This window comes from Podarcis bocagei, assembly GCF_964188305.1.
Source record: "Podarcis bocagei genome assembly, chromosome: 10".
Classification (NCBI taxonomy): Eukaryota; Metazoa; Chordata; class Lepidosauria; order Squamata; family Lacertidae; genus Podarcis; species Podarcis bocagei.
In genome coordinates, this window is record NC_138135.1 from 21,908,976 (window position 1) to 21,935,334 (window position 26,359).

The 26,359-nt window shown below is 44.4% G+C and overlaps 1 protein-coding gene across 8 annotated transcripts in view; it reads right to left on the reverse strand.

Annotated features, from left to right (window-relative positions):
• Positions 1 to 287: 287 nt before the first annotated feature.
• The window catches only part of IQSEC3 (IQ motif and Sec7 domain ArfGEF 3), a 147,504-nt gene continuing 121,432 nt past the window's right edge, over positions 288 to 26,359 (reverse strand). For 2 of the 8 annotated variants that reach the window (XM_081209857.1, XM_081209858.1), the window contains 9 exons: positions 16,586 to 16,708; positions 15,360 to 15,526; positions 14,761 to 14,900; positions 12,357 to 12,482; positions 10,215 to 10,314; positions 7,810 to 8,016; positions 5,988 to 6,080; positions 4,844 to 4,887; positions 288 to 2,427 (listed from right to left, as the gene is read on the reverse strand). In XM_081209857.1, the coding sequence (XP_081065983.1) occupies positions 1,990 to 2,427; positions 4,844 to 4,887; positions 5,988 to 6,080; positions 7,810 to 8,016; positions 10,215 to 10,314; positions 12,357 to 12,482; positions 14,761 to 14,900; positions 15,360 to 15,526; positions 16,586 to 16,708 (1,438 nt within the window). In that variant the 3' untranslated portion in view covers positions 288 to 1,989. Of the gene's footprint in view, positions 4,761 to 4,843; positions 4,888 to 5,987; positions 6,081 to 7,809; positions 8,017 to 10,214; positions 10,315 to 12,356; positions 12,483 to 14,760; positions 14,901 to 15,359; positions 15,527 to 16,585; positions 16,709 to 26,359 lie in introns of all 8 variants that reach the window. The other 6 variants (XM_081209855.1, XM_081209854.1, XM_081209852.1 and 3 more) reach the window with 6 other exon arrangements.

The window sequence follows — 26,359 nt, forward strand, 5'->3', positions numbered from 1 at the left end:
GGAGATATTTTTTCTAAAAATACAGCCATAGCCCATTTTAATACCATCTTTCTGCACGTCAGCATCTCTGGAAACAGCGATGAGCTGAGCTCTGCTTTCAGCTCCTCCCTCTGGGACTCCCCACCCACCTTGCCATATTTTGGGGCGGGTGGAGAGAGATGAGGAAAGAACGAAGAAGGGACCAACCTGGTGTTAATGAGTTTGTGCTTACATGGCTGGCTACAGTGAGACAGTATCAGAGCCTGCTCTGAAAGGTGGGATACAAATAATTAGCAATAAACAAACCCTTAATTCACTACAATATGATTTGTTTACATGTTCATAAAAGCAAAACAAAAGAGGCTTTGGATAATGAGTTGCTCCTTGCCTCTCCTCCTCGGCAAACAGGATTTCGTTTCATCTTCTTGGAAACACTAAGGCAGGTTAAGGTCAGAAGTTCGAGCACACAGAAATGTCCAAAGCATGACTCAACATGTATGATGTGTTTCCCTGCCTGCATGAACATCTATTGCTGATTCAGGATAACGTATGAGATAGAGGGAGGCCAAAGGAAACATGAAAGCAGAGAGGAGAACCTGGAATCTGCTCTAAAACAGGGGCACTCGTGGCATGACAGGGGGATGGATGCAGCTGCTACCCTGCTTCTCCCATGCCTTCTTTGCCCTCCTTTCCTGGGGATGTCATACGAAGCCCAAAGTCACTGGAGGTTCTGCAAATTGTTTGTGCACCAAAGATACAGATTCTGTGTGAAGGAAGCACAAACGTTAGTGGAGAGCCTATAAAGGGGGGCTGTGGTGGGAATTTCTGAGGGGTGGGGATAGCCTTCCTTTTGCCAAATTAACCCTGTTCTGTTTTGTGAGATACCTCACGGACCTGCTACAGGCTGCAAAGTGGGACATAAATACAGTAAATAACTAAACACACACACAATTTTTTAAAAAATGTGCAGAAGGCTCAGCCTGTCAAGATGATCAATCTGAGAAAGTGGCCATGTCAGGAAGATTTCAAGATCTATTCTCTGCCTTCACCCAAACCTCCCCAGAGCTGCCCAGGTCTTCCTTTAGTGAGCAGGGTTCATACGCATCAAACCATAAAGATGTGTATTTACAAGTGGTGCATTTCTGATGGCATCCAGCAAAGTTTTCTGAGTACGATGCAGAAGGGGTTTTTTTTTATCTCCAAAGTGAGGCCATCTTTGTGTTCAGCTGTAGCATGAGGTGGGTGGGGAACAACAGTCTCCAAATTCCACATTCCCTTCCTCTCTTTCTCTCTCTCTGGCTTTCCTCTTCCAACCAGCTTGCTGTGAGAGAACAAGACAGCCCCAAAAGGCAATGAGAAGAAAGTGTGATGAGTGGCACAAGTTTTCAGCTCCAGTTTAGCAAGCTGCAGTGGTGGCGGCGGCAGCAGCCACAGCGGTTCCTCGGCCCCAACAAAGTGGACTATCAAAGTCAGTGCTCTCCCCATAAGGGAACTCAAGTCAATTTTGGTCAGAAACCTGGGAATGGTCTGGGAATGGTGATAAAACAAAGAAGCTGAAGAGGTAAGGAAAGAGAGACAGGAAATGGAATGGAAAACAAAGAGCAAAGAAAGCCAAGTAACGCCTGTCAGAAACAGTGGCAGAACAGCGCCATGTTTGTTGGAAGGGAGCTAAATGTACATGGCTGAATGGATGGAAGGCTGGTCAGGAAACATCTTCAGAAACTCTCAGGCAGTTTCCACAGGTTGGCCCCTCACAAACAGAACCAATCATTCCAGGAGATATGATAACCAACTTTAGTCCCATAACGGCGTGTTTGTTGCACAACCTGTCATTTACTTATCCTTCATTATTATCATTTGCTTTTCTCGCATGCCTTTCCCCGACCCCCTCTCTCGTGTTTTTTTTTTCAGTTTTACTAAAAAATAAATCACAAACTAGATTTTTCTTTGAAGACCGAAAAAGGGTCCCATGGTTAAGTCTGTGCTGTTTGGCTAGTGCTGGTGGAGCTGCTACACTAGACTGCGTGAGCCGCTGGAATACCGGCGCCTCTGAAGCAAGGAGCTGGGGGGACAGGTCTGGTGCGGGTGGTTGTAGGGCGGCGGCGGCGGCGGAAGCGGGGGCTGATGGATGATTTTCACTGGAGTCCCTTGGAGCCCGCTGCCTAGACCACGCAAGGGGGTGGAGCTGCAGGAATCAGAGGACACGTAGCGTGTCAGAGTCTGGTTGAGGGCCGGCTCCATGCGAGCGAGGCACGGCTTGTCCAAGACTATAACTTTGACAATCTGCTGGCACTGTACAAGTGTCCCTGCCGAGGCAGGGTAAGAGGGCACCAATGCTGTCTCCAGCCTCTCCCGCGGCATGTTAGGATGCATGTTGGGCTGCATTCCACTCTCGAGCCCCGGGACAGAGTTGTGCTGGTACGTTTGAAGCCTGTTGTGAATTGACACCTAGTTTAGAAACAGTCAAAGAAGCATTAAATGTTACAAGACTTCTTCCCATCTCCTGCTATGGGCTGCCCTTTACCCGACCACCCTCCATCAATGGACCTCCCCCCCCACAAACCACAGCCCTGAATCTCCTCCTCCCCCAACGTGGTCCTCCTTCCACCCCTCTTTCCCACCTCCCCACAAGCACGGCCCCAGAAAAGTTCCTTCTAGAAAATAAAGATCCCCATTACAGCAAAGGCGGTGATGCTGTTTCCACATACAGCACAACCTCAACTATCCAGATTGAGCAAATGCAATCAAATTGTGGCACTTTGAGCAGGTCAGGGAGAGATTTTAACTTTACAAAATGAAGGCTGCTAATGGCCTGGCCCCAACTGCCTCTTATTCCAGGAAGAACAGCCTTATTGCTTAGGTTATTCTTTTTGTCAATTACACCCCCTTTTCCCTTTTTTCCTGCTGTTATGGTACTTAAGAGAAAGAAAGCAATTGGAGGTAAGGACTCTCTTATTTTTGCTTTGTAGTTATAAAGTTCCCTCTTTGACTGAGCTCTGTTCTGCAAGCAGAGTTCCTACGAAACCCTGAATCATCATGCAATCCATGGGCCAACGAGGCAGAAAGCGGGGAGGATAATTGAGGTTGCACATCTTTGCAAGGAGGAAAAAAATGAGATTTGCTGATGCTCAGAGAAAGACTTGAGCTCTTCCCAGCTCCTGTCTTTCCAAGCAGGAAGGTGCACACATGACTCACTAATCTGTTTACAAAAGGAGAAAATTAAAAAAGGAACAGGGACGAGAGAGAAAAAAAGCAGAAATCTGACATATTTCAGCAAATTTGCAGCTCGCTCTGATCCACTCGATGGTTTGCAAGTGAAAGGAAATGGTTTTACACACGCCAAAAAGGAAAAGGAAAAAAGTACCCATCTAGCTTGTACAATGGTTAAAAAAAGAAAAGAAAAGAAATCTGATGGAATGGCAGCAGATCAGGTAGTCTCAGAGAAAATGGAGATGCTCACTTCTGCAGAGGAGGAAGAAGAGGGAGAGGGGAGGAAGAAGGGCTTGAAGTGTCTTTGAAGAGAAAGCCCACAGGGTTTCCCAACATTAGACTGAAAGCAGGAACTAGGCTGGAATTGGGCTCCCTGTGGAAAGGGCTATTTATGGTACAAGGGGGAGAACTCCTAGAATAAAGAGTTTCAGAAGGACACAGCTCCCCAGGAGAGGAGGAGGAGGAAACTAGGAATGGGAAGAGAAGGGTCTCTTCCATGATGGACAGATCTGGGGCCCTGTCTGCCTGATTCTGGAATCACCTGAAGGAACATATATTTGTGAACTGTCTCCTTGGAATTTTACATCCCTGAACTGAAAACCCTTCCTGGAGAAATGTTTGCAGGCCCAACAGCTGTGTATGAGGCCGTGGAGATGCCCGTCCCTCCTCCCCAGCAGCAGGAATGTCATCAGGGTAATGAAATAGGGTTTATGAAACCAGCATGAACTGGGTCTGAGGAATTATGCCTGTGGCAGCTGGGTTTTTCCCAGGCCGTGGAACAGAAAGCTGGGGCATGGGTGTAAAATGGCCTCTGTGGAAAGAGGCCTAATCCGCAAGAAAGAGGAGTTGGAGCTGGAAATGGAGGCTGATTGAGGAAATGCTTGTTTGAGAAGAACTGCAGCTCCTGCCCCTAGGGCAAGTAACACTTCCAGGGAGATGGAGCTATCTGCTTGGTGAAAGAGGCTTGGGAAAGGGCAAAGCTGGGGCAAACGAAATATTCTGGATATCTCTCCCAGATGACAGCTTTCTTGGTGAGCTGAGATCCACAGGAAGACTCCTACAACAGAGTCCTTGCTCCCAAATAAGGACAGGCAAGAAAGTTCCTCCAACAACCCTCCCCAAATTTGGAAATGATTGGCCTAAGCTTTCAACCTAAGAAGAGTCCCAGTGAATATGGGAAATGTTTGGTCTATGCTTTCAATATATGAAGCCTGTGACGAGGGCCCAGTGTCTAGGGCAGAAGAAGCTATGAGGGAAAGGTCATAGCAGTGAGTTTTAGCGGGGGGTCCTGCGATGGCGGTGGCCTGCCAGCAGAGTTCACCTCAGATGTGTCTCTGATTTCTCCTGAAAGTGTGTTGGGTGGGGATGAGGAAGGAGCAGGTTAGTCTCCAGAGTTCGGGCGCTCGCTCCATGAAGGATGTGTTAACAGTTACTGAAACGGCTTGAAAAAAAATGCTTTGAAGTTTAATCTGGATTTGAAAGTTGTATTACCCGTCCTAGCAGTAACTTTTTATTGTATCTCTGGAAATTGGTAAAATTGTCAGTCTGGCAGGGGAGGCATTGATTAAAACCTGAGAAAAGAAACAACAGAGAATGTAAGAAGAGCTGAACTGAGGGAGAATTACTTACCTCAGCTGCTGTGTGTTCTACTTACCTCCACTGTGCTGTCCGGAACCTTCTCTCCCAAATCTCTTTTGGCTTTGAAAATAAAAGAGACCCCCTTCCTCAGTGACGAAATGCAATATTTATTTACTTATTTATTAACAATGTTTGCATGTTGCCCAATAACATAAAGTTCTCTGGGTGGTTTACTATTAATAAGCGTAAAAACAATTTAAAATTAATGAAACAAATCAAAAGTAGCATAAATACTGCAAGGAAACAAAAACTCTAACCCCACAATTAAAGTACAGATTTTAGAACTGAGAGGTCCAGACTGCACAAGTTTTTTAGAAGGTCTAGATGAATAAAAGGCTCTTCTCCTGACACCAAAAAGAGCACAAAGATGGCATCAGGTGAATGAGTTGCTTAGGTCAGCAGTTTCTAAACCCAAAACATTCTTGAACACTGTTCAATATCCTATACATTCTGCATCTGTCTGTCCTTCCTCTCCCAGCTAGCTACTGAGTGGAAGGATGGGTACCAAAACTGAAATCTCATTCTGGAAAAATGCTACCACACTGTTGAAATGTCTTCACATTTTTTGCCCCACGCTGATCTGCTTAGTTTCATCCAAGCTTGTGGCACCACAAGAAGGACCAGAAGAGGCATTTATCCCTATAGCTCTCATACAACATACATTTTCGCTTCTTTGCTCCTTCCTGAACAAGAGTCACATAACTCACTTTGGCCATTTCAGCATAATGAAACCAGAAGTTAGACTTGTGTGACTAGCCTGTCCCTGCCATTAGGCACAAAGAGATAGCCACCTCAGGCAGCCAGTTTGGTGTGTCATGAAAATTGTTTAGTTGTTTAATGTCTTATTATTTTAATTTTAGTCATAGGGGAAGACACACGTTGGATTTTCTTATTTGCTATTCCAGCTCAGGTAGAAAAACATGTTTGGCCACCCAGTTGAGTATCTCAGAGACTGTGCTTATACAATCTATTGCTGGGCCAACTCCAGTTCAATGTATACAGTTCTTTCCAATCAACATATATCAGCATGAAGTCTATAGCTGCAGAGTTTCCAGACTAACAGGCAGCTAAAAGAGACTTGAAGACATTTTGTCCTTACTATTCCTTTATGCCAAGTCTCAGAGGATTAGCTGAAGAAGAACCCAGAGAAGCAAACTAACCTGTTGGAGATCCTTGCTTGGACTGTATTTCCATCTGAGCTCCATTGGACTTTAAGGAAAGGTTCTTTGTCCCATGTTGCTTCTCCAGCTCCCCTGAGATACACGGAAAGAACATTTTTTTAAAGAGAGAATGGAGACAGAACTAAAAAGTAGAGCAGAAAGAGAGAAAGACAGGAAGATATGGAAGTGGAAGCAACAGGAGACAAGCAGAGAAATAATGGTTAGAGAAAGTGTATTCATGCATGCACACACACAACGGACGTGTCTATTCTGTGCTTTAAAAATATTAAACATTTTAGCCCTGGAATCTACATCCTGTGCCAAGGAAACACAAATTCTACAACCAGTAAAAATTATGCACAATGAACATATTCAAAAACATTTATTTGGCCTGAATGGAATGGCAAGGCAATGAAGCTCTGCATCCTGGAGTTCTCAGCTATTCATCTGTGTAGCACTATCCATTTATTCATTCCTACAGCTTGTAATCAGCTCCTCTGTGAATAGCTGAAGCCAGATTTGGGCATTCCTTAACTATCTGTTTGGGATAGGGGGAAACACTATAGGAAGCTGGCTATGGAGCAGTTCTTTGGGAGAGAAGAATCTGGTAGGAAGTATCAATCAGTGCTAGTACACAGGGGAACATTGCAGGATTTTGTGCATCCAGGCAAGACAGATAGTTAATTATCAGGCAAATTTGGAATGCACTTTATAGAGCTGTGGTTCTACTCCCACACCCACCCTACAGACTTTTTGAAAATTACTTCAGGACTCAGTGGACCACTTAATGTTGTTGTTGTTGTTGTTGTTCCACAAATCAAAGCACATAAACAGCTCATGTTTAAAAACCCTTAGTATCTCTTTAGTGTGGTAGATGTGTCTGTTTTATGGATAAAGTTATGCTGGAGTTGTCAGTTTTATCAAGGCCAAGTGCATATATTCTCAACTGTTCTGCACCCTTCTCATGGCTCATCCTAAGGATGAGTGAATCTTTCCCCCAGACTTAGGTTCCGTTTTCCACATTTCCACACCAGTTTTGGGGGCGGGGGAGAGAATTACATCCTCATGAAAAGTCATCAGCAGTTTAGCATGAATGTATGCATTTTGTATGCAATTTTGCCCAATAAACCATTTTTGCAAAGCAATCTTTCCTTATATAATGCGTTTTGTATGTCACTTTCACTAATATATGCATTTTAGAAACCCTTTACCCTAATGTGTGCATTTATGTCCACATTATGTGGCTTACTGTACTTACACATCAGCATCACTCACTTTCTAATAAAATCCTCCCACCCCAAGAAGATACAGCCAGCCCTCCACCCTCATCCAGCTCCACAACCAAGGGTGCCATTTTGAGTAAGGGGCCATGATAGTTTACACCACCTCTGGTTATTCATGAGGAACATTTTATCTCTGGCAAACTTGCCAGTTCTAATGCTGAGAAATTAGTGCTGCAAAAAATTAAGTGTGGCTTGCCCTAGATGCACATGCCAAAGGCATGAATCTCATTACTTGCAAAGAATGATGTCTGATGATCCAGTATTGATAACATTTTTATAATTGTTTTGTAGCATAAATATTTTAAAATCACAGAAATATTCTGAAATACACCAGCTTTTGCATTTCCATTTAATATTGAATAGCTTCATTTTTATTTAATATTGACGAAATTCATTTTTATTTAAATTTGCACATATTCAAGAGAGGACCATTAAATCTTGTTGGGACTCCTGCCCCCCTCCCCCCTCCTGAAATGTGAAATGGCACCCCTGCTAACAAGAGACACAAAAATACACAAGACACGGACATATGTACATACAGACAGAATGACTGCATGGAGTCTGGGCCACGCTGGGAGCCTTACATTCAATTCGAATCTGTTCTAGCTCCATCACCTCTGCTATTGACTCTTTTAGGTCTTCCACAAATTTCTGCATTTCCTCGGCTCCCAGAGCACAGAAATGAAGTACCTGTTTCTTCTCTGAGCCTGAAAGGGGAGTCACCAAGGTGATGCCGTGTGGGTAATCTACAAAAAAAGGAGAAGAGGGGACATAAAACTAGTGTTGTGGGTTCTATACATTAAAAAGGCTGAAGCAATCTGAGAAGAGACCATAGCTCAGTGGGAAAGCAGATGAGAAAGCCCCCATTCCTGGCATCTCCAGTGAAGAGGATCATGTGACAGGAGCCGGGGAAGGCCTCTCTGACGAAGATCCTTGCCAAGTCAGAGTAGACAGTCCTGTGTCAGAGTAGACAGTCCTTAGTTAGACGGACAAGCAGCCTGACCTACTTATTAAGGCAGCTTTCTACATAATCCTACTCATGAGACCAATTAGTATAATAATAAACACAGCTAAACGCTGCCAGGTTTGTTCCTGCTAAACAAGAGGATTGGTTGGTCTGGAATAAAAATCTGGACCCAGCTGGTTTATGGATGAGGGCGTTGGGGTTCTAAGGCTGCAATCCTATACCATCCCTCTCAAGTCAACCAGGTTTACTTCAGAGTAGACTGCACTATAAGTCTGCCATAGGCCACCTCTTGAAACTGCACTTCTTTGTTCTGAATGCATATGAAATATTGCCTCAGTTTGTTCATGTTGATTTTTCCAAGTAACTCACACAAATAAGCAGCTGTGCAAATTGAAATAACACGCTTTTTTGGGGGAGGGGATTCTGCAGTGGTGCATATGAACAAGTGCTCACATCAATGGTAGAAAGGGCCCAGGATGGAAAGAGGATATGCATTTCCATGTGTACCAAAAAGGAGCATCCATCTGAGCACTATAATGCAGGTGGTGATATGGATTTCTGCATGGAACAACCTGCCCAAGTATTTCCAAGTCTGAACAAACACCTAGTCAAAAATGATTGTGTACAAGATTTCAGTGCATACTTTCACTTATGCGTATGACTCAACCCAGAGAAGGCATGGGAGCTTAGTCTGATGCTGAGTCTACACTGAGAAAAGCACCAACTGACTGACACGACTTGGTGTTTACCAAATTGCAGAAATCCAGTTCAAAATAATCACAGATCATTTTTGCATTGGTGGGTGCCATTTGATGACAAAACCCAGGTAATTTGGAAACCACAAAAGTCTTGGAGAAATTGAGAGGCAGAGAGAATGTTGTGAGTAACCTGCAACAAGAGACATTTATCAGTTTGGTATAACATATAACACAGTCTGTTTCTGTAGATTAAGTTAAATGTTAGGAGGATACATCCTCAAAGGCAGCATACATGAGCCTCTTTTTGCCAGCTACATATTTGAAACAAAGCAGTGCAGTTACATTTGCATCACTCAAGGGGCTTACAACAGTTAAAAACATTAAGGCTTCAATACTTGCTTAAGAGCACAACTAGGCTTGCTATATCAGCTGATAATATATCATTTCTATGTGGGGTTCCTAAAAGGTGTTTGCACCCTGTTCAAGCTTTATACAAAAAACACTGTATTGGATTAAATTATCCTGGATAACCATGGAGTGGCTTGATGATGTGTTATCTTGTTAACATACAAATATTGTATGTTCCAACTATTAAACTTTCATTGGTGTCCAAGGTACCAGCTTATTGATTTTGGTAGAGTTTTCCTTAAAATAAACCTCAGCAAGATTAAGATGGTAATATTTGGTGGGAAGCCTGTGAAACATAAATGTCACATAGATGGAAACATTCAAGAGCAATTTAAAGTTTTGAAATACCTAGCAATTTGGTTTTCAGCCAACGAAACTAGCCATATAGATATAAGAAACACCAGGACCTTTTTGTGTGACAGTACTCACTTGTACACAGTATTGGCACTGCTTACTTTCCTGCCAATGGCAGCCACTTTATGCTGGCACCCATAATACTTTTATATGAGTACTGATACCTCATTTAAAAAAAATAAAATAGCACCAAGGTCAAAGCAACAGGATCCTTTCAAGCCATGCTCCACTCCTCTGCAATGCACAATGGGGAAATCCTTTCCCCAGCTTTAAAAGCTTGTGGGAGTTTTTTTACATCTAAGGTGCCTGCACAAATACTGCATGGTGCCAAAATATAGAGGTTATGGGTAACAGGTGGAAACTGAAATTGTCGCTTCAAACCACTCTCTCATTAAGCAGCAGGCTACACATCTTTCCAGCCCAAGGCATCAAACTACTACCGCTGTATAAAAATTCACACTATAAATCTTGTCCTCCAGTGTCATCTGGCGAGTGACCAAAACTGTGACAAACTTACATTCATTCTCAAAGAGATGGAACTGCATTCCTAACAGGCCGACTGACTTGCAAAATGTGTACGTTGAAGAGCTTTTCTTCTTGGGGCAAAGCTTGAGAATCTGTTTGAGGACAGAGAAATGAAGAGAGTTTTTCAGATGCAACAGCAAAGGCCTTCCCTGAGTAAAACATAGTTGAATACTACCCCCAGGTAAAGTTCCCTCACAGTGACCTCATGGAAGGACACTTGACACAAATGCTACAGCATTTGTCCTCTGTGGTCATAATTCCAGGGCACTTACAGAAAACCTGCTTACTGGGCATTCATTCCAATACATTTGCACAGATGATGGCTGGCTATATAATGAGAATCCATTCTAATTTGTTTTTGGAGATGTATTTTTTCCACCACTTTCCTTATCGCATAAATCCTGATCTTTCGGGGAATCAACTGCAATTACACCACCCAAATTATCCAGCATGTGATTTAATCCCACTTGAAACTAGAGTCAGTCTGGAAAGAACCCCGGGTTTAATTTCTTTGCGTGCAGAAAGGTGAACAATGAATTGCCCATGAAAGTGTCTTGTAAGGGGATACATTAATCATTCCCTAACCCCTTGATAAAATCCACACTAGAAGAACATGCGAGAGACTGTTTCAAGCTTTAAGTGGTTGCAGGGACAACACCTATCTTTAAAGGGGCTGGATCAGGACAGAAGGTAGCAAGGGGTTAAAGCCCCCTTATTCCTCCATCATGATCACATTCTGGATCATGCCCCCTGTACCTGCTATTTACTTGTTTGAAGCATGCCGTACAATTACTAACTGCGTCAAGTCCAGTTTGGCTCAAATAAACGGCACCGTTTAAAAAATCTGATAACTGTCACCAGAATGTACAGCATAGGAAATTTAGTGAGAAATATGCTTTGGTGTTTCTTTTTCTACTCTCCAGGGAGTCCTGTCAAATCAACCTTGTCAGATTCACAGAGATTTTAACTTATTAGTTTCACTGAGCTCCTGTGAAACAAAGTAGAATGGATTAAGATGGAGATGTGTTTTTATTCTGCGGTGACTTTTCCTTTCACTATGCAGGGGAACATGAAACTGGATTCTCTTGAGTGTGCATCCACAAAGTTATTGCTTGCACTTTGCAAAAGTGTACAAATGCAGAGAGTCCATACCTGCCCCTTTATTTCCATGAATAATTGGCAATTGGCTTGGCAGGTAGCTGAAAATATACTAAGTGCACACATGGAGCATACAACTTCAGCTCCATGCCCACATCACTGGCTCCTAACTCAGTTTTGGGAAAGTTGCTTGTTTTCAGCAGCACAGCTCAGCTGGTTACAGTGTGGTGCTGATAATGCCAAGGTTGCAGGTTCAATCCCCATATGGGAGAACTGCATATTTCCTGTATTGCAGGGGGTTGGACTAGATGAGCCTCAAAGTCCCTTCCAACTCTGCAATTCTTTTATTCCATGAGTTCTTTCTCCCATATGAACCTGTCCGCTCAATAAGATCATCTTCAAAGCCTCTGTTCCTGCCCCACTCACTGTCTGATGTGTATAGGGAGGCTGTGGTCTCTCAGTCATGCACCTAGACTATGGGGCTTCTTCCTGAAGAACATTTGCTTAGAGATGGAACTTATATAGCAAGCTAAGACTCTGCTAATTCATCTTAGAAAGTGTCAAATCCATTGCTGTTTTAAGGCTGTATTTCATTTTGTTGTCTTATCTCTGCTGGTGCTGTAATTGTAATCTTTGAGTCATGGTGGGGCACAGTACAAGGTGGCATTAAAGACTGATTTTTATATCTATCTACACAAATACATACATACATACAACAACACATTTGTTGCAGTGTTTGGAAGGCAGGTAGGTGATTTCATGACCGAATGCTCCCCTGAGCAAAAGAACAACCAGCAGAACAAACCTCCTACCCACAGAAAACCAGCATACCACAGATAAAAAGGTATCTAAGCACCTTCTCCCTGATTGCTACCTTTCTACATAGAAGGGAGTTTCATAAGTAAGGGAGAATGCAACGCCTCACATCAAATCCAACCTGGACGTCCTAGGGGAGTCGCGTGTCCTGTGCTTTTCCTGAACACTGGCTCTAAGTCCCTTTGCGATGCTGTGATTCTCAAGGCCAAAAGCCACTCACCACCAGCAAATCATTGAAGAGGAAGACCTCCCTCTGGTGAGCAGCTTGCTTCTGTACTTTGTTCACGTCCGTCACTTCGTAAAGTCGGCTGCAGCAAACTAACCGGCGATGTGGCACTGAGAGGACCTGGAAGACAGAGACGGAGTGGAAACAGTCCCCTTCCTTATCCACCAACCCCAAAGCATTGCACGTTAAATGACTTCAAGCAAGCTTTTGCAATGGCTTTGCCCCACCACCACGTGCAGCCTGTTCTCATCAGGACATTTTCTGCTCCATAATGGCACTGAATGTACCAGAGCAGCCTATCACAATTACGGCAGGCAGAGTTCATTCATTTCAGGACTTTCCCTGATCTGCAATATCTCGCTGCACCTGATGGAATTGGAAGACCTTGGTGCTTGCATGAGCACAAAAATATAATAGGGCCTGTGATTCAAAGTCTACTAAGTGTGGTCCTTTTCTTGGAGGAAGAAGGGAAAGCAAGTTTTTACCCCCCGTGACAGCAGAGAAGCAAATAGAAACTGAAATGGCAATGTTGATTGTTATGGATCACAAGTGGAATCAGAAACAAAGTGTTTCAGGGTTCATCTTCCCTCATTAAAGGAGCATTTCCTGTCCTGAGTTCCTCCCAGCCATTTTCTCCCAGCAGGCCATTTGACTCTCCACTGCTAGGTTTTCCATTTTTCTCTTCCGCAAGACTCACAATGTCCTATGATTACTGAGCACACGTAGTCCTCTGCGGACTGTTTAGAAGTTTGTTCGTTTTAAAATGTATTTTTCTGCTTCTGGAAACCTCAGAGTCCTTCCAAGCATACTGCTACCTTCCTGTTTCTGTTCCTCAGTGGCCCCATTTTGGCTCCAGTCTTATTGGCACTCACCACCTGAGTTCACTATTAGAGGGAGTGATTTATACAGGGCTGTCACTGCAGATGGCACTTTGCAGAATAACATAAGCAAAAAAGGACAGGCCTCTGCTTCAAGGAGTTTATGGTCTAAATTGTGATGAAAGGAAAACAAAAGAGTGAGGGCAGGGAGAGGAGAGAGACAGGAAAAAAGGGGGGGGGGCATAATGTATATGTAAAATGCAGTTACATGTGCTGAAGCTTAATTTCAGTAGGGGCGAGGAGGACTAACTAACTAATTACCGCTCATGGCTTAGAAATCAGAGGGAGAACAGCTGGATCGTCACAGGAATATCTACACAGTGATTCTCCCAGGAAGGGGTAGACAAATCTGTCCATTTCAGCTTCTCTCAATTTCTCAATTTTTTCCAGTTTTAAGCTCAGTTCTCCCTATTTCCTCATTAGCCTGATTTTTTTTTAAGGGGGAAAAAAAGTCCTCACAAAAATTTATCAGCATTTTAATGTGTGTTTCTTCTAACCGATAAATTTCTGTATGCATTTGGCCTAGTATGAAACAATCAGCCCTAAAACAATGCAACTTCATATGTTATTTTTACTAATATATGTATATTTACATACATTTTTCCCCCCTCCAAACATTCACATTTCTTTACAAGTTATTCAGGTTGGAGAACCATACTGCAAAATTTTGAGAAGTGCAATTAACAAAAGATGTTGGTTTGTGCATTGTTTTGGGAAGTGTGATTTAGGTAGGCTCTTGTTAAAATTAAAAGTGAACTGAATACCCCACACCTACTAAAAGGCCCTGTGCAGAACCCACCACCCTGTACCCCAGGCACATGTGGTCTCTGTACACACAGACAGGCCCTGAGACACCTTCAGCCTTTTGTGCCTTCCTATGGACTTGGCTTCCAGGTTACAAGGCAGGCAGGATCTGCAAGAACGATTGCTGCCCGGAAAATCAGACAGACGTACTCAAGACCATTTTCAAGGGCAAACAAAATAAAGAAATAACGATGCGGAAAAATAATAATTATAAATGAGATCAGAGAACACTGCAGAGAAAGAAAAGAGGAGATGGGCACATTAAAGGAAAACGCAAGTCAGAAAGAGAAGGCTAATCATATCATTCAGTGGCAGAACAGCACATGCTTTGAATGCAGAAGGCCCCTACTTCAACCCCTGACATCTCTAGTTAAAAAGATCACAAGCAGGATGTGATGGGAAAGACTTCATCCTGAGACTCTGTATGAAGAGGCCTTGCCGGTTCAGTGCAAAGCAGGGGTTTGTATCTCTGACCCTCCAGACGCGGTTTAGACTCTATCTGCCACCATCCTTGACATGCTGGCTAGGACTGATGGGAGCTGATGGAGTCTAACAGGTTCCCCATTCCCGAGAAGGTCAATACTGGGCCAACAGGACTTACCTGGCACAAGGCAGCTTCATAAGGAAAAAGTAACCGTGGAGCAAACACGATTACAAGGGATAACAACAGCAACAACAGTAACGCAGATTGCCTTTGTGATGGGCAAAAGGCTCACCGTTTTCATTCCAACAATGGATTTTTCTACTTTGGTGACATAGGTTACATGGTCCTCATTTGATTTGAGCTCTCTCTGTTGGATCCTCTCGTAAATTCCCACCACCAAGTCCCGGGGAATGTCAGCTCCATCATCCACTCCTGTGAAGCATAAACAATGAGAACAGAGATAAAATATGAACCTGGGCTACAAGGGGGTGTGCTTTTTCAGAGGCTTGAGAAAGAGAAGATAGAGTCATGGTTGGCTGTGATAAATGCACATGGTCATATATTTCTGTCCTAGTAAGGGCTCTGGCCAAAGAAGAATCGCCTCTGCAAACCTGTTGGACCAGAGATTATGCTGAGGTGCAATAACTATAAATTTGTAAGAATGCATTCCCCCCCCCCAATTTCATGACTAGCTAGTGAGCAATTTCAAATGTACATATATTTACAAGATCAACAATGCAAATAGGCTCTTCTCCCTCTCTCGGAGAGGTGGCAATGCTACTTTCCTCCCTTTGGGCAGATATTTTAGCTATTTTGGTGTTATGTGCATCTACCTCCGTCTTGAATTCTACTTCACACTGGGATTATGGCTCATCCAAGCAATGCCCTCACCTCTGAGGTTCCGAATAAAGTCCTCCAGCATCATTTTCCTGTCAGGTTTGATGTTAGGGCTGTACATATCCGTGTTGAGAAGGATGATGGCAAAGGCCAGGATGAAGATGGTGTCTGGGTTATGGAATTGCTGGACTACGTCAGGGTTACACATGCAGTACCGCTGGCTGCAGGTGGGGGAGACAAAGTCAACACACATGAATGGAAATCAAATGCCACTAATATATAGATTTAAATGTCTGGGGATCCTCAGATTACTTACAGTCTGACTATCAATGATGACACCAAAGTTTATTTTATTCCATAAAATCTATGCACCACTTGACTGTTTTAAAAAAAAATGCTTCAAAGTGGTTGGGCCTACAATCCCAGAGCTATAACTCAGAATAAAAGAACAAGCCAATCACTTTAAGTAGATTCAAAAGACCAGGAAGCATGTTAGACTTAACATACACAGCTTGAAGTGCATCAGTTGGTTCTACAAGCACACAAACGGAAAAGTCTGTTTCCCAAGAATAACTGATCCATGACAGAAATGGGCATCTGGGGGAAAAGACTTTGGCAATCCCAACCACCAAAACACATCAATGTGTTTTGACTATACGTGATTTTGGCTTTAGGCATGATCCCTGGAACATAACCCCCGCGTATGCTGAGGGCTTACTGTTTTTGAATATGTGCAGAAACTTCCCTGCAACAAAACTGTGTGCTTGTGGCAATCTTCTCACAAGGGTCTGAGTTCCGCATGCCTCAGAAGTACTGCCGAGAGTACCACATGCCTCAGAAGTGTAGCACTAGAAACAGGGCTGTTAGTGCTGTGGAGCCAGTCCTCTAGAATCAATTACCAAATGAAATTAGACAGGCACCTGCTAAAGATGTAAGAAGGTTTTCCCTGACATGTGACCTCCCCATCATTTATGAAATTGTAAATTTGTAGGAATGGCTTACATCTGGTGAACCTGTCAATGCCGTCTGGCTGATTTGTGGGGCAGCACAACACCAACCATAGCTACAAAACTGGGAAGGAGCAGCACCCTTCATGAGATCTTGGGACCCTACACCTCGCATGGCCCAGCAGAATCTCACCACAGGAACCTTTAAGACCTACTCATAGGTTTACTCTTCCTTGGGTGAGGGGAAGCACATCTGGCTACTCCTCAGACAGTTGACCTCCAACATTGGAAGCAGCTGCCTGTCAATCAGTACCACATCAGTGCGGCTCTTACCTGAAGGCTTCAATCAACCTCTCCACCTTCTGGGCCTCTCCCTGCACCCGGATGTGGGCTTGAAATTTCCGCAAAGCTTCATCAAGCTCCATGCCAGAGAAGTCCATCTCATCTACTACACAGCTAAGGGAACAAACAGCATTAATACAATCATCTCTGCATAACAGCCTCCATGGAGATGTACAAAGGAAAAACAGGCCTATCACAACAACATGGAAGATCTCAGCAGGAATCCCATTATTCCTTCCTAAAAAAATCAAGATGTGACTACACCCCATCTTGCTTCTGTATCTTGCTCTCTTTTGGCTGACATCCGAGCTCACTCGGGAAAAGCCTTGGGTCTACTGAAGATACATTTCAGTTATATTTTTATCCCACCCTTCCTCTCTAAGTAGGGCAGGGCAGTATGAATGGCTCATCCCACAAACCCCTCCTCAACATCACTGTGAAGTAGATAGATTGAGAAAGTGGGAGTGGTCCAAGGTCACCCAGTGAGCTTCATGGCTGAGTGGGGATTTGAATCCCAGGGTATTAGGTCCTAGTCCCAACATTCTAACTGAATGCTAGTATTCATCTAGCCTTCTCCAGTCTTGTGTCCTCTGGGAATTTTGGCCTGTGGTTTCCATAACACCTAAACACTGTCCATGCTAGCTGGAGCCGCTGGAAGCTTTAGCCCAACAACATTTGGAAGGCACCAAGTTGGGGAAGGCTGGTCCACAATGGCTAGCAGTGGCTCTGCAGGGTTCTAGACAAGAGATTTCCTCAACCCTACCTGGAGATGGCAGGGATTGAACCTTGGGTTTTTTGCATGTGAAATGTGTGTTCTGCTACTGAGTTATAGCCCTATCCTAAATGGGAGTGGGCAAATGGGGAGAGAGCATTTCAGGTCAGCCTCAAGGTGAAGTGCCTTGAACAGTCCGTGAGTGTTGTACAGATACTAAAGTGTTGCTGTATGTGTGGACTCAAATTTGGGTGGAAATAACCCCCTAAACCAGCAGTGGGGAGCCTGAGGTCCATGGGCAGAATACAGCCCTCTCTCCCTGCCCCTCAAGACTCACCAGGACAAACACAACCCTGCCCCCAAAACAGACCCCGTCTGTACTCTGTACTCCATGCCCTCCTTGATAATGTCTCTTGTTTGCCTATATGAATGGCAGAGAGGTGTAGGGGTATGCACATCTGCAGATATCTCTAACTTGCAAAGCTGAAATCCATTGCTCCACCTACCCTTGCCTCTGGTCCTGCCCAACCCTGGCACACAGCCCCCGAGGTGTCCCATGAGGAAATGCAGCCCCTGGACTGAAAAGGGTCCAAATACTTGGTCTAAACTAAGTCTCTGAAGAAGAAGAAAACTATAATCTGTCTCCAGTTGCAGAGACCTGGGTTTGGTTTTTTCCTGTGCCAGAGGAACTGTTGATACCACACTCAAGTATAAAGGGGAGAAAAATCAATGTGACTATTCCCCCAAGGCAGTCTTTATTTTTTCCCTTCAAGGGGCAGATCAGAGGATGCTTGCAGAAGGAGAAAGAGCACTAAAGAGCTATCCCTCTTCCTCTCCTGTCCCTCCTCCTCTCTGTTTGTTATTTTTATTTTACTAACACATGCACTTCTTCTTCCCATGGGGTCACATCAAGGCTTCTTGCTGCTAAATGCTTAGCTTTGATAACTGCAGAAAATTTCCTAGTTAATCAATACCAGGTTCACCACTGCAGTCACCCCTGGAGACTTTAAAATTTGGAGGAAATAAAGAAAAAGAAATAAATACTTGAAGTGCATTGCGCTTCCTTGCACGAAGACACCATTAAAGACTGAAGCCTACTCAACAGAATGGGAACTATAGATCCCATCTTCCCCATCAAGGGAACATCTGAGGCTGCATTCTGATGGTGGGGGTGTGCATCAGTGTCTCCTAGCTACTTCTTCTTTTTGCCAGCAATATGATAATTCATAACAAATGCAAGACCAAGAGGGAGGTGGAGAAGACAAGGGGGCTTGTCACATTGGTGTTTACTGTGAATTTGAGGCTGATTTCTGGGCATTGTTTACATGACACTACCCTCAACCAGAACCCATCCCATGTGTGATTTCCTAAAGTAACCAGCACAAAAATGGATACATAAAAATTCAAGGCCTCAATACCTTAAGGACCTCCCCTCGCAATCCTGTGTTTGTCATCCAAGGCCCTTCTCTATGTCCTGCCTTCCCGAGAGATTCGGAAGGTGACAACACAACAACAGGCCTTTTCTGTGGTGGCTCCCTCTGTGGAATTCTCTCCCCAGAGAGGCTCGCCTGGTGCCATCATTGCATGTCTATAGGCACCAGGTGAAAACATTCCTTTTTACCCAGCCTATCAGCCATTAAATAATCTATGGCCTGTTAAATTGGTATGTGCTAATGTTGTTGTCATTGTTGTTTCATTATGCTCTGTATTATGTTTTTATTATTATGCTGCGTAAATGATGTTCTTAATGTACACTGCCCTGGGCCCTTTGGATAAAGGGCAGTTAAACAAACAAACAAACAAACAAACAAACAAATAAATAAATAAATAAATAAAACAAGCAAGCAAGAAAGAAAGGTAGCTAGTTGCCAAAATATAGTAAAACACGGGGCTTGGCTCTTTTATACATATCATATGTATAATATACATATTATTTCATATCTAATTTTGCCTGTAATTAGTTGGGCTTTAAAAATAATAATAATACACAAATACACAAGTGGTTCAGACATAAGCAGCTGCTTGATACAAGAGGTGGTTCAAAAGCAAGCAAAGATTGATTGGGCTGGAACTGCTTAATTACACATGTAGAAATCCCTTTAAAACAAGATTCCTCTTCCTTCATTTCTAGCCACACTGTTGAAGCTGCACAATATAGACAGGATTATCCCAAAGGTGCTCTCTTTAATAACCTTTGGGGATGTTTCAAGCATTATTATTCTGAAGGGAGGAAAAAAATAGAGCACTGAGTCATAGAGAGAATGCATTTTAACGTGAGTATTGGTTATGTATGTAACAAACAAATAGGTATAGCGATGCAAAATAAAGACGGTGTGTGCGTTTTGTAGCAAGTGATCAGATTTTAGCATGGAGCTTTTATAAACGTGTAGGCAAACAGCTACGCACAAGCTTGAAATCCATCAGATGCTACTGTTTGGCTGATTGTTACTAAAGACTCTCCTGGAATAGTCTCTTCTACTTTTCCAAACATCCCTTTAATGCGGAGGCAGGTTTACATGGACGGCACATAATAAACCTAAGTATCACTGAGCACCAGTAGAGCTTTAAAACACGGCGGGGGGGACGTTGACGACACAATTCTATTGTGCTTGAATCCAGAGCCCCTGAGATCACTTTCATCACAATTTCAACCACTGTAATTTCTTGTTGGTCCTTCTGCCCACAAGTACCATCGCCAGAAGAAACCTCAGTGTCTTGCCAGTGCATATTCTGCCACAAGGCACCTAGGACAGGACTCATCGCAGCACCGGAGGCTCACAGTGCAAGGGTTTGGGAAAGGCAGGAAGCAGCTGTACCGTTGTGGGCCGGGGATGTGCTCAGCCAAGCGCAGTGACCTATTTTCCAAGCTTTTTCCGCTCAGGTGACAATGCAGCTTCCCACTAAAAGCGTCTGCAAAATGAACTCGTAGCCCACACTCAAGAAGGGAACAGAGGAGAGGCAGCCAGGTGGAAACTCTTAAAACCACAAGACACAAAGATATTAATAAGTAACAGCCCTCTTCCCTCCCTGAAATAAACAACTTCAGGGCAAGCTAGGGGAAGGGGAACTTGCCTCACGTTGCTCAGGCAACATCCCTGTTCACCAATGGTTCCCACAGTGGGGTCACAAACAACTCAGTGGCTGCCCCCTCTTTACACCAATCTACCTTCCCTAATGCACCTTGCTCCCCTAGGAAGAATGGGTATATGCAATGTGGGGAAATGTGGGTAGGAAGACCGGATGCAAAAGAGCACAGTGTTTGAATTGTTGGGATGTGAATAGATGCTAGGAGAGGAAATATTTATGAGATATTATCTTTCCTTCCTCACGTTTGTGAGTGTAGCTGAGTGACATCCATTTGCAGCTTAAAGGGAAGCTTAGCTAAGCTTGTTTTAGTCTTTTAGTTTAAGTAATCCAAGCAGAATGCAGGTGGTGCTGTGGGTTAAACCACTGAGCCTAGGACTTGCTGATCAGAAGGTCGCGGTTCGAATCCCCGTGACGGGGTGAGCTCCCGTTGCTCGGTCCCTGCTCCTGCTAACCTAGCAGTTCGAATGCACGTCAAAGTGCAAGTAGATAAATAGGTACCGCTCCGGCGGGAAGGTAAACGGCGTTTCCGTGTGCTGCTCTGGTTCGCCAGAAGCGGCTTAGTCATGCTGGCCACATGACCCGGAAGCTGTACGCCGGCTCCCTCGGCCAGTAAAGCGAGATGAGTGCCGCAACCCCAGAGTCGGTCACGACTGGACCTAATGGTCAGGGGTCCCTTTACCTTTACCTTTAATCCAAGCAGAGGTGGAGCTAGCTGTTCCGGCACCCGGAGCGGCACACATAGTGTGCACTTGGGGGCGGGGCTAGCCGAGCACGGGGCGAGCATCCCAGGGGGGTGCCACACCCACTGCACCCCCTCCTTCCTTCTCCAGTGAATCCAAGATGCTTTAAGGAAGACTGGATTTTCCTGGTATTTCCCCCTTCTCTCCCCCTTAAAACAGCAATCACACAAAGAGTCCTATAAAAGGTAAAAATAACATTTACTCACTCAGAATACTTGTTGAAGAGTAACAGATGTAGCAACTTTGGTCAGGCAGGCTTAAAATGATAAAACCTGGCCACCAAGCCACTGGCCCAATTACTCATGCCAGGCTCCTCCAAAACGCCGAGACCTCCAGGTCCTTCAACATTTGCCAGATGAAATTGTGTTTTAAGTGAATATAAGGGAATGCTTAGGTGAACACTGAACGTAAGAAGAACTCTGTTGGGTCAGCCCAAATGTCCATCCACTCTAGTGTTCTACCTCTTTCCTGGAGTGGTCAACCAGAAGCCCCCAAAAAGCCCCCATGAAGGGTTTGAAGGCAACAGCCTTCTCCTGCTCTTGTTCCCCATCACCAAACTGAATAGGTGGGCATGGCCAACCCAAAGATATCTCTGCACAAGTGACAAAATCAGTAAAGACCATCAAGTGGTACCTACAGAGGGAAAATAGCTATTGCACACACTTGACAAATAGATCCATTTGGATGAAAGGAATATAGGAAGCTGCCTTATACCGAGTCATGCCAATCGTCCATCCAGCTTAGTATTGTCTTCAGTAAGGACTCATCCACACTTTTCCTTGTCACTAGTTTTTGCTCTGCTGCTTTCCCCTTGAGAAACCTGCTCTTTAGTGCTAAACTGGAATGAAAAGCAATATGTGGGAAACCCCATAGCCGTTGTTTCCATTTCAACACCAAACCAGGGGGAAGCAGCAGAGCAAGCAGAGGTGTGGATAAGCCCCAAGTGACATTCCCTAGGAATAACAGAGATTGAAACTGGGACCTTCTGCATGCAAAGCAGATGTTCTACCTCTGAACTATGGATCTTCTTTATGTTTAACAGCAGTCCCACATGCAGAAACTGAACAGTCCCCGGCATAGGCTGATGCTAAAGGCACAGGGGAAGAAACAAAGGCTGGCAAGCACAGAGGCTGCTGGTTTCATAGAGGAGATGAACTGAGAAATGTATTGCTGTTTCATTGTGATGGCGATGACCACGCGAAGCCAAGGGCATTTCCTTCCTACACAGATGCACTGAATTCCCTCCATGCTTTGGGGAAAGTGGGAACTTGTTCCTTGCACCTGTCAAGATTATTTATGAATTCGTTTCCAAACTGTCTACCCCACATTTGTAACCCGCAGGGCTGCAACAGCAGCTTATGGTTAAATACACACAAAAAGACGAAAACCCATACAAAAGGCAAGACACGCAGAGCCCAATGAAAACAATGAAACCACCAGGACAAGCAAGAGAAATCTAGCGAAGGCACAACAAATGCCTTCCTGAACTGGAAAGGCTCAACCATCTTTCTGGAACAAGTGAGGAGTTTCGCAGAGAGACTGCTGAGAAAGCCCTGGATTTGCCAGCCAGTCACCAAATTGCCCTTTGTTGAAGGGCTAAATCTCACCAGCACATGTTTTACATGTCAGATTCAGTTCCTGGCATCTCTGGGTAGGTCTGGGGAAACCCCCTATCCCAGAAAGCTGCTGCCAGTCAGTAAAGGGAACACTGAGCTAGATGAGGAAACAGCAAATGAGCTTCTTCTTCATGCCGCACACAGTCAAACTATGGAACTCACTCCTTCAGGAGGAGGTGATGGCTTCTAACCTGGAGGGCTTTAAAAGAAAATTAGACCAATTCATGGAGGAGAGGGCAATTGACGGCTCCTGCCTCTGATGGCTACGTTTTGCCATAACAGTTGGAGGCAGCAATGCTTCGGAATACCACTTGCTAGAAACTGCAGAAGGGGAGAGTGTTCAAGAAGAAGAAGAAGAAGAAGAGGAGGAGGAGGAGTTTGGACTTGATATCTCACCTTTCACTCCCCTTAAGGAGTCTCAAAGCGCCTAACAATCTCCTTCTCCCTTCCTCCTCCACAACAAACACTCTGTGAGGTGAGTGGGGCTGAGAGACTTCAAAGTGTGACTGGCCCAAGGTCACCCAGCAGCTACATGTGGAGGAGCAGAGAAGCGAACCCGGTTCACCAGATTACAAGTCCACCGCTCTTAACCACTACACCACACTGGCTCTCAAATCCTGCTTGTTGGCTTCCCATAGGCATTTGGTTGGTCACTGTGAGAACAGGATGCTGGACTGGATGAGTCCCTGGCCTGGTCCGGCAGTCTCTTCTGATGTTCCTCTGCTACTTGCTACATTTTGACTATTATATATTTCTGGGAGAACTGAAAGCATTTCCTGTCATTGTGACCTTTGAGAAAGAACATAACACACCTGCTCATTCATCGAACCCCCTTCAAGGCTCGTCCTGAACAAATGACTATGCATTGCACAAAAGAGGCAGGATGGCACGTCCGTTTCCTGAAAGTCTGATCGGCTGCTTTCCGCCAATTTCTCAGTGGAAACAATGGAATTGCAAACTCTGGACAGTAAGGAGACCAGTTCGCCCTCCAGGAAAATAGATCAGAGCATACTGCCCCCAATGTAACAAACAACCTGCTCCCATTCACCAGAATGCCTCTTGCATTCAGAAAAATAACACTCGCCTTGGAAATAAATTGAAGACGACAGTTGTGCCTGACCTTCCCAGAATCCTTCGACTTGCACAACAAACAGCCCACCCCCAGTGATGCTGCCAGCTCCATTCATGGAACGAGCCATCCACTGCTTACCCAGCGGAGCTTATGAATGAACGGGGAGGGTATGACATTCTTGAGACAAAACATAAGGAACAAAAGGTGAACAGAATCAGGGCAAGATAGATGGACAAGAACAAAACGGTGGCATAGAAGGATGCTCAGGAGGGCGGAGGAAAGCAAATGGATAGAGATAATGACAGTGGGACAGGCATAACGGAGCTGATCTCTCAACCACGCTTAAAAAATTGAGAGTGGGCTGTGCAGGTCACTGTCGCTCCCCTCCTTCCTTCCCCTTTGGCCATGTATTCCCCCTCCTTTCTCAGTGTTTCGCCATTACAACTGCACAGATACTAGCCATACTTAATGCTAACCAGGTTCCCCATTGTGACAATAAGGACTGAAGGGTTTGCACACACTGATTAAGAAACATCTTAGCTGCATTCACCATGGCGAGCATCACTGCAGATGTAATGCTTAAGCCATAGTTTAGGCAAATCAGGGAAGGGTGGAGGGAGGAATATACACCAGTGAAGGGAGGAGGGCAGAGGATGTTGTGTGCTTCCTTGTTGTCTGTTTCCACTTTCTTAGCAATAGGAAGCACTCATAATTTTGGCAATATGGGGGGAAGAGGATAATAACAGGGAGATGCCTTATATCAGATCCATCTGATTATTAGTCCATCTAGCCCAGTTCAGACTGCTGTCCATGGTCTCATGCAGAGGGTTTTCCCTCTTTCCAGGGAGGTGCCAGAACTTGGGTCCTTCTGCATGTAAAGCATGTGATTGGCTACTGAGCTATTGCCCCTCCCTTGCAAGTTAGCCAATCGAATCTTATTAGTGCTGTTCCCTGTGCAGGTTTCTAGCCAGCTATTCACACCCAAAAGTCATTTGAAACCTCTTTACTATATTAGAACATCGGAGATAAGCCAGGGGCTTATTATGACCGTGGGGAGGTCAGTCTTCTCAGGGGCACACGATGGAGAGTTTCACAGCTTCTCTAAAAGGGATTCTATCATTCACTCATTTGATTTGATTAATCTAGCAGGGCTGCACTAGCTGGATCAATTCTTCCAGTACACATTTCAGGCGATGTTCATACAAGACTGAAGCTAGACAGGCACAGGAAGATGATGCAATTACAAATAATTTCAAACTGGGGAGTGCAGGGGAAGAACCGTGGTGGATTTGGAACTGTGTGCATTTGCAATGAGAAACCACCACTATCACATTATCACATGCAGCTGGAGTAACTACAGGCTCAAACAGCCAGTTGCTTTGGGTTTACTGTGCAAAAGAAAAACCAAAGCCTTCCAGCAGTGCTGGTGGATAGCTTGCATGGAAAGCAGTTCTGTTGGATGACTGGAGATAAGCATCTCAACAGACACATCTGAAAGGCCCTCTTTTTCTGTGAGTTATGATTAATTTTTGATCATAATAGAGGCTCTTTCTGGGAGTAAGTGCAGCCCTCACTTTGGCTACTGGAGCAGGGGAAATGTGTGTATGTGAAACCATATAGTGTTGCTCTTAAGGAAGCCTGTCCATCGACAGTGAATGCATCGAGAAGAAAGGGCTCATGTTATGACATGCAGGGTAGATGGGATGGGGATGTTTGAAGCATGCCATATGCTGTGTACTTTCTTCATTGCAGCTCTCTCACAGTTCTTAATGGGGATAAATTCATTCAATCTGGGGGTTTTCCCCCTATGTGAACCTACCTAATTCATACTTCCTGCACCAGTAAGTGCATCAAAACACTGCTAAGCTTTCAAAATTCACACTTTTCTGGATTTTGTGATGCACTTCTCAAACCAAATGAATATATTAATGAAAATAATATACAAAACCTGATTGTATCAGAGGGGAATTGTTCGCAGAAATGCATATATAGGCCAAATTGCATACAAAAATGAATATACCAGAGAAACACACACAATAATGCATATGGATTTTTTTGTGTATTTTTGGAAGGGGAAAAAATTCGCTATCTGATGTAGAAACAGGGTGAACTGAACTTAAGGTTGCAAAGATGAGAAACTGGAAGAAACCAAAATGGACAGATTCACCCATCTCAAGTTATTGCACGCTCTCTAGCCACCTCTCCCCACACAGGACCAAACAAGCAAAGAGAGAGGGGAGAAGTGAAAAAGAAGACAAGAAAGCAGCCTAGAGCTTTGGAATTCCTGGTCCCGGGGAAGCAGTGAGGTCTCCTGATCAGCAAATTGTAAGCTGCTTTGGATCTATTTCCATTCATTTGAAGTCTGCACCCAGGCAGGTCTGAGCAGTGGAGGAAGCAAAGCTGAGGCAGGCGGCCTTATTGACTGACTGGTTTCTAGAGTGCCTGTATATTAATGAGGCACTGCACAAAAGCCAAAAAAGGAAAACACAGGAGCGGCCTTTGCGGTTACCATCTAGAAAATCACACACACACCCACAC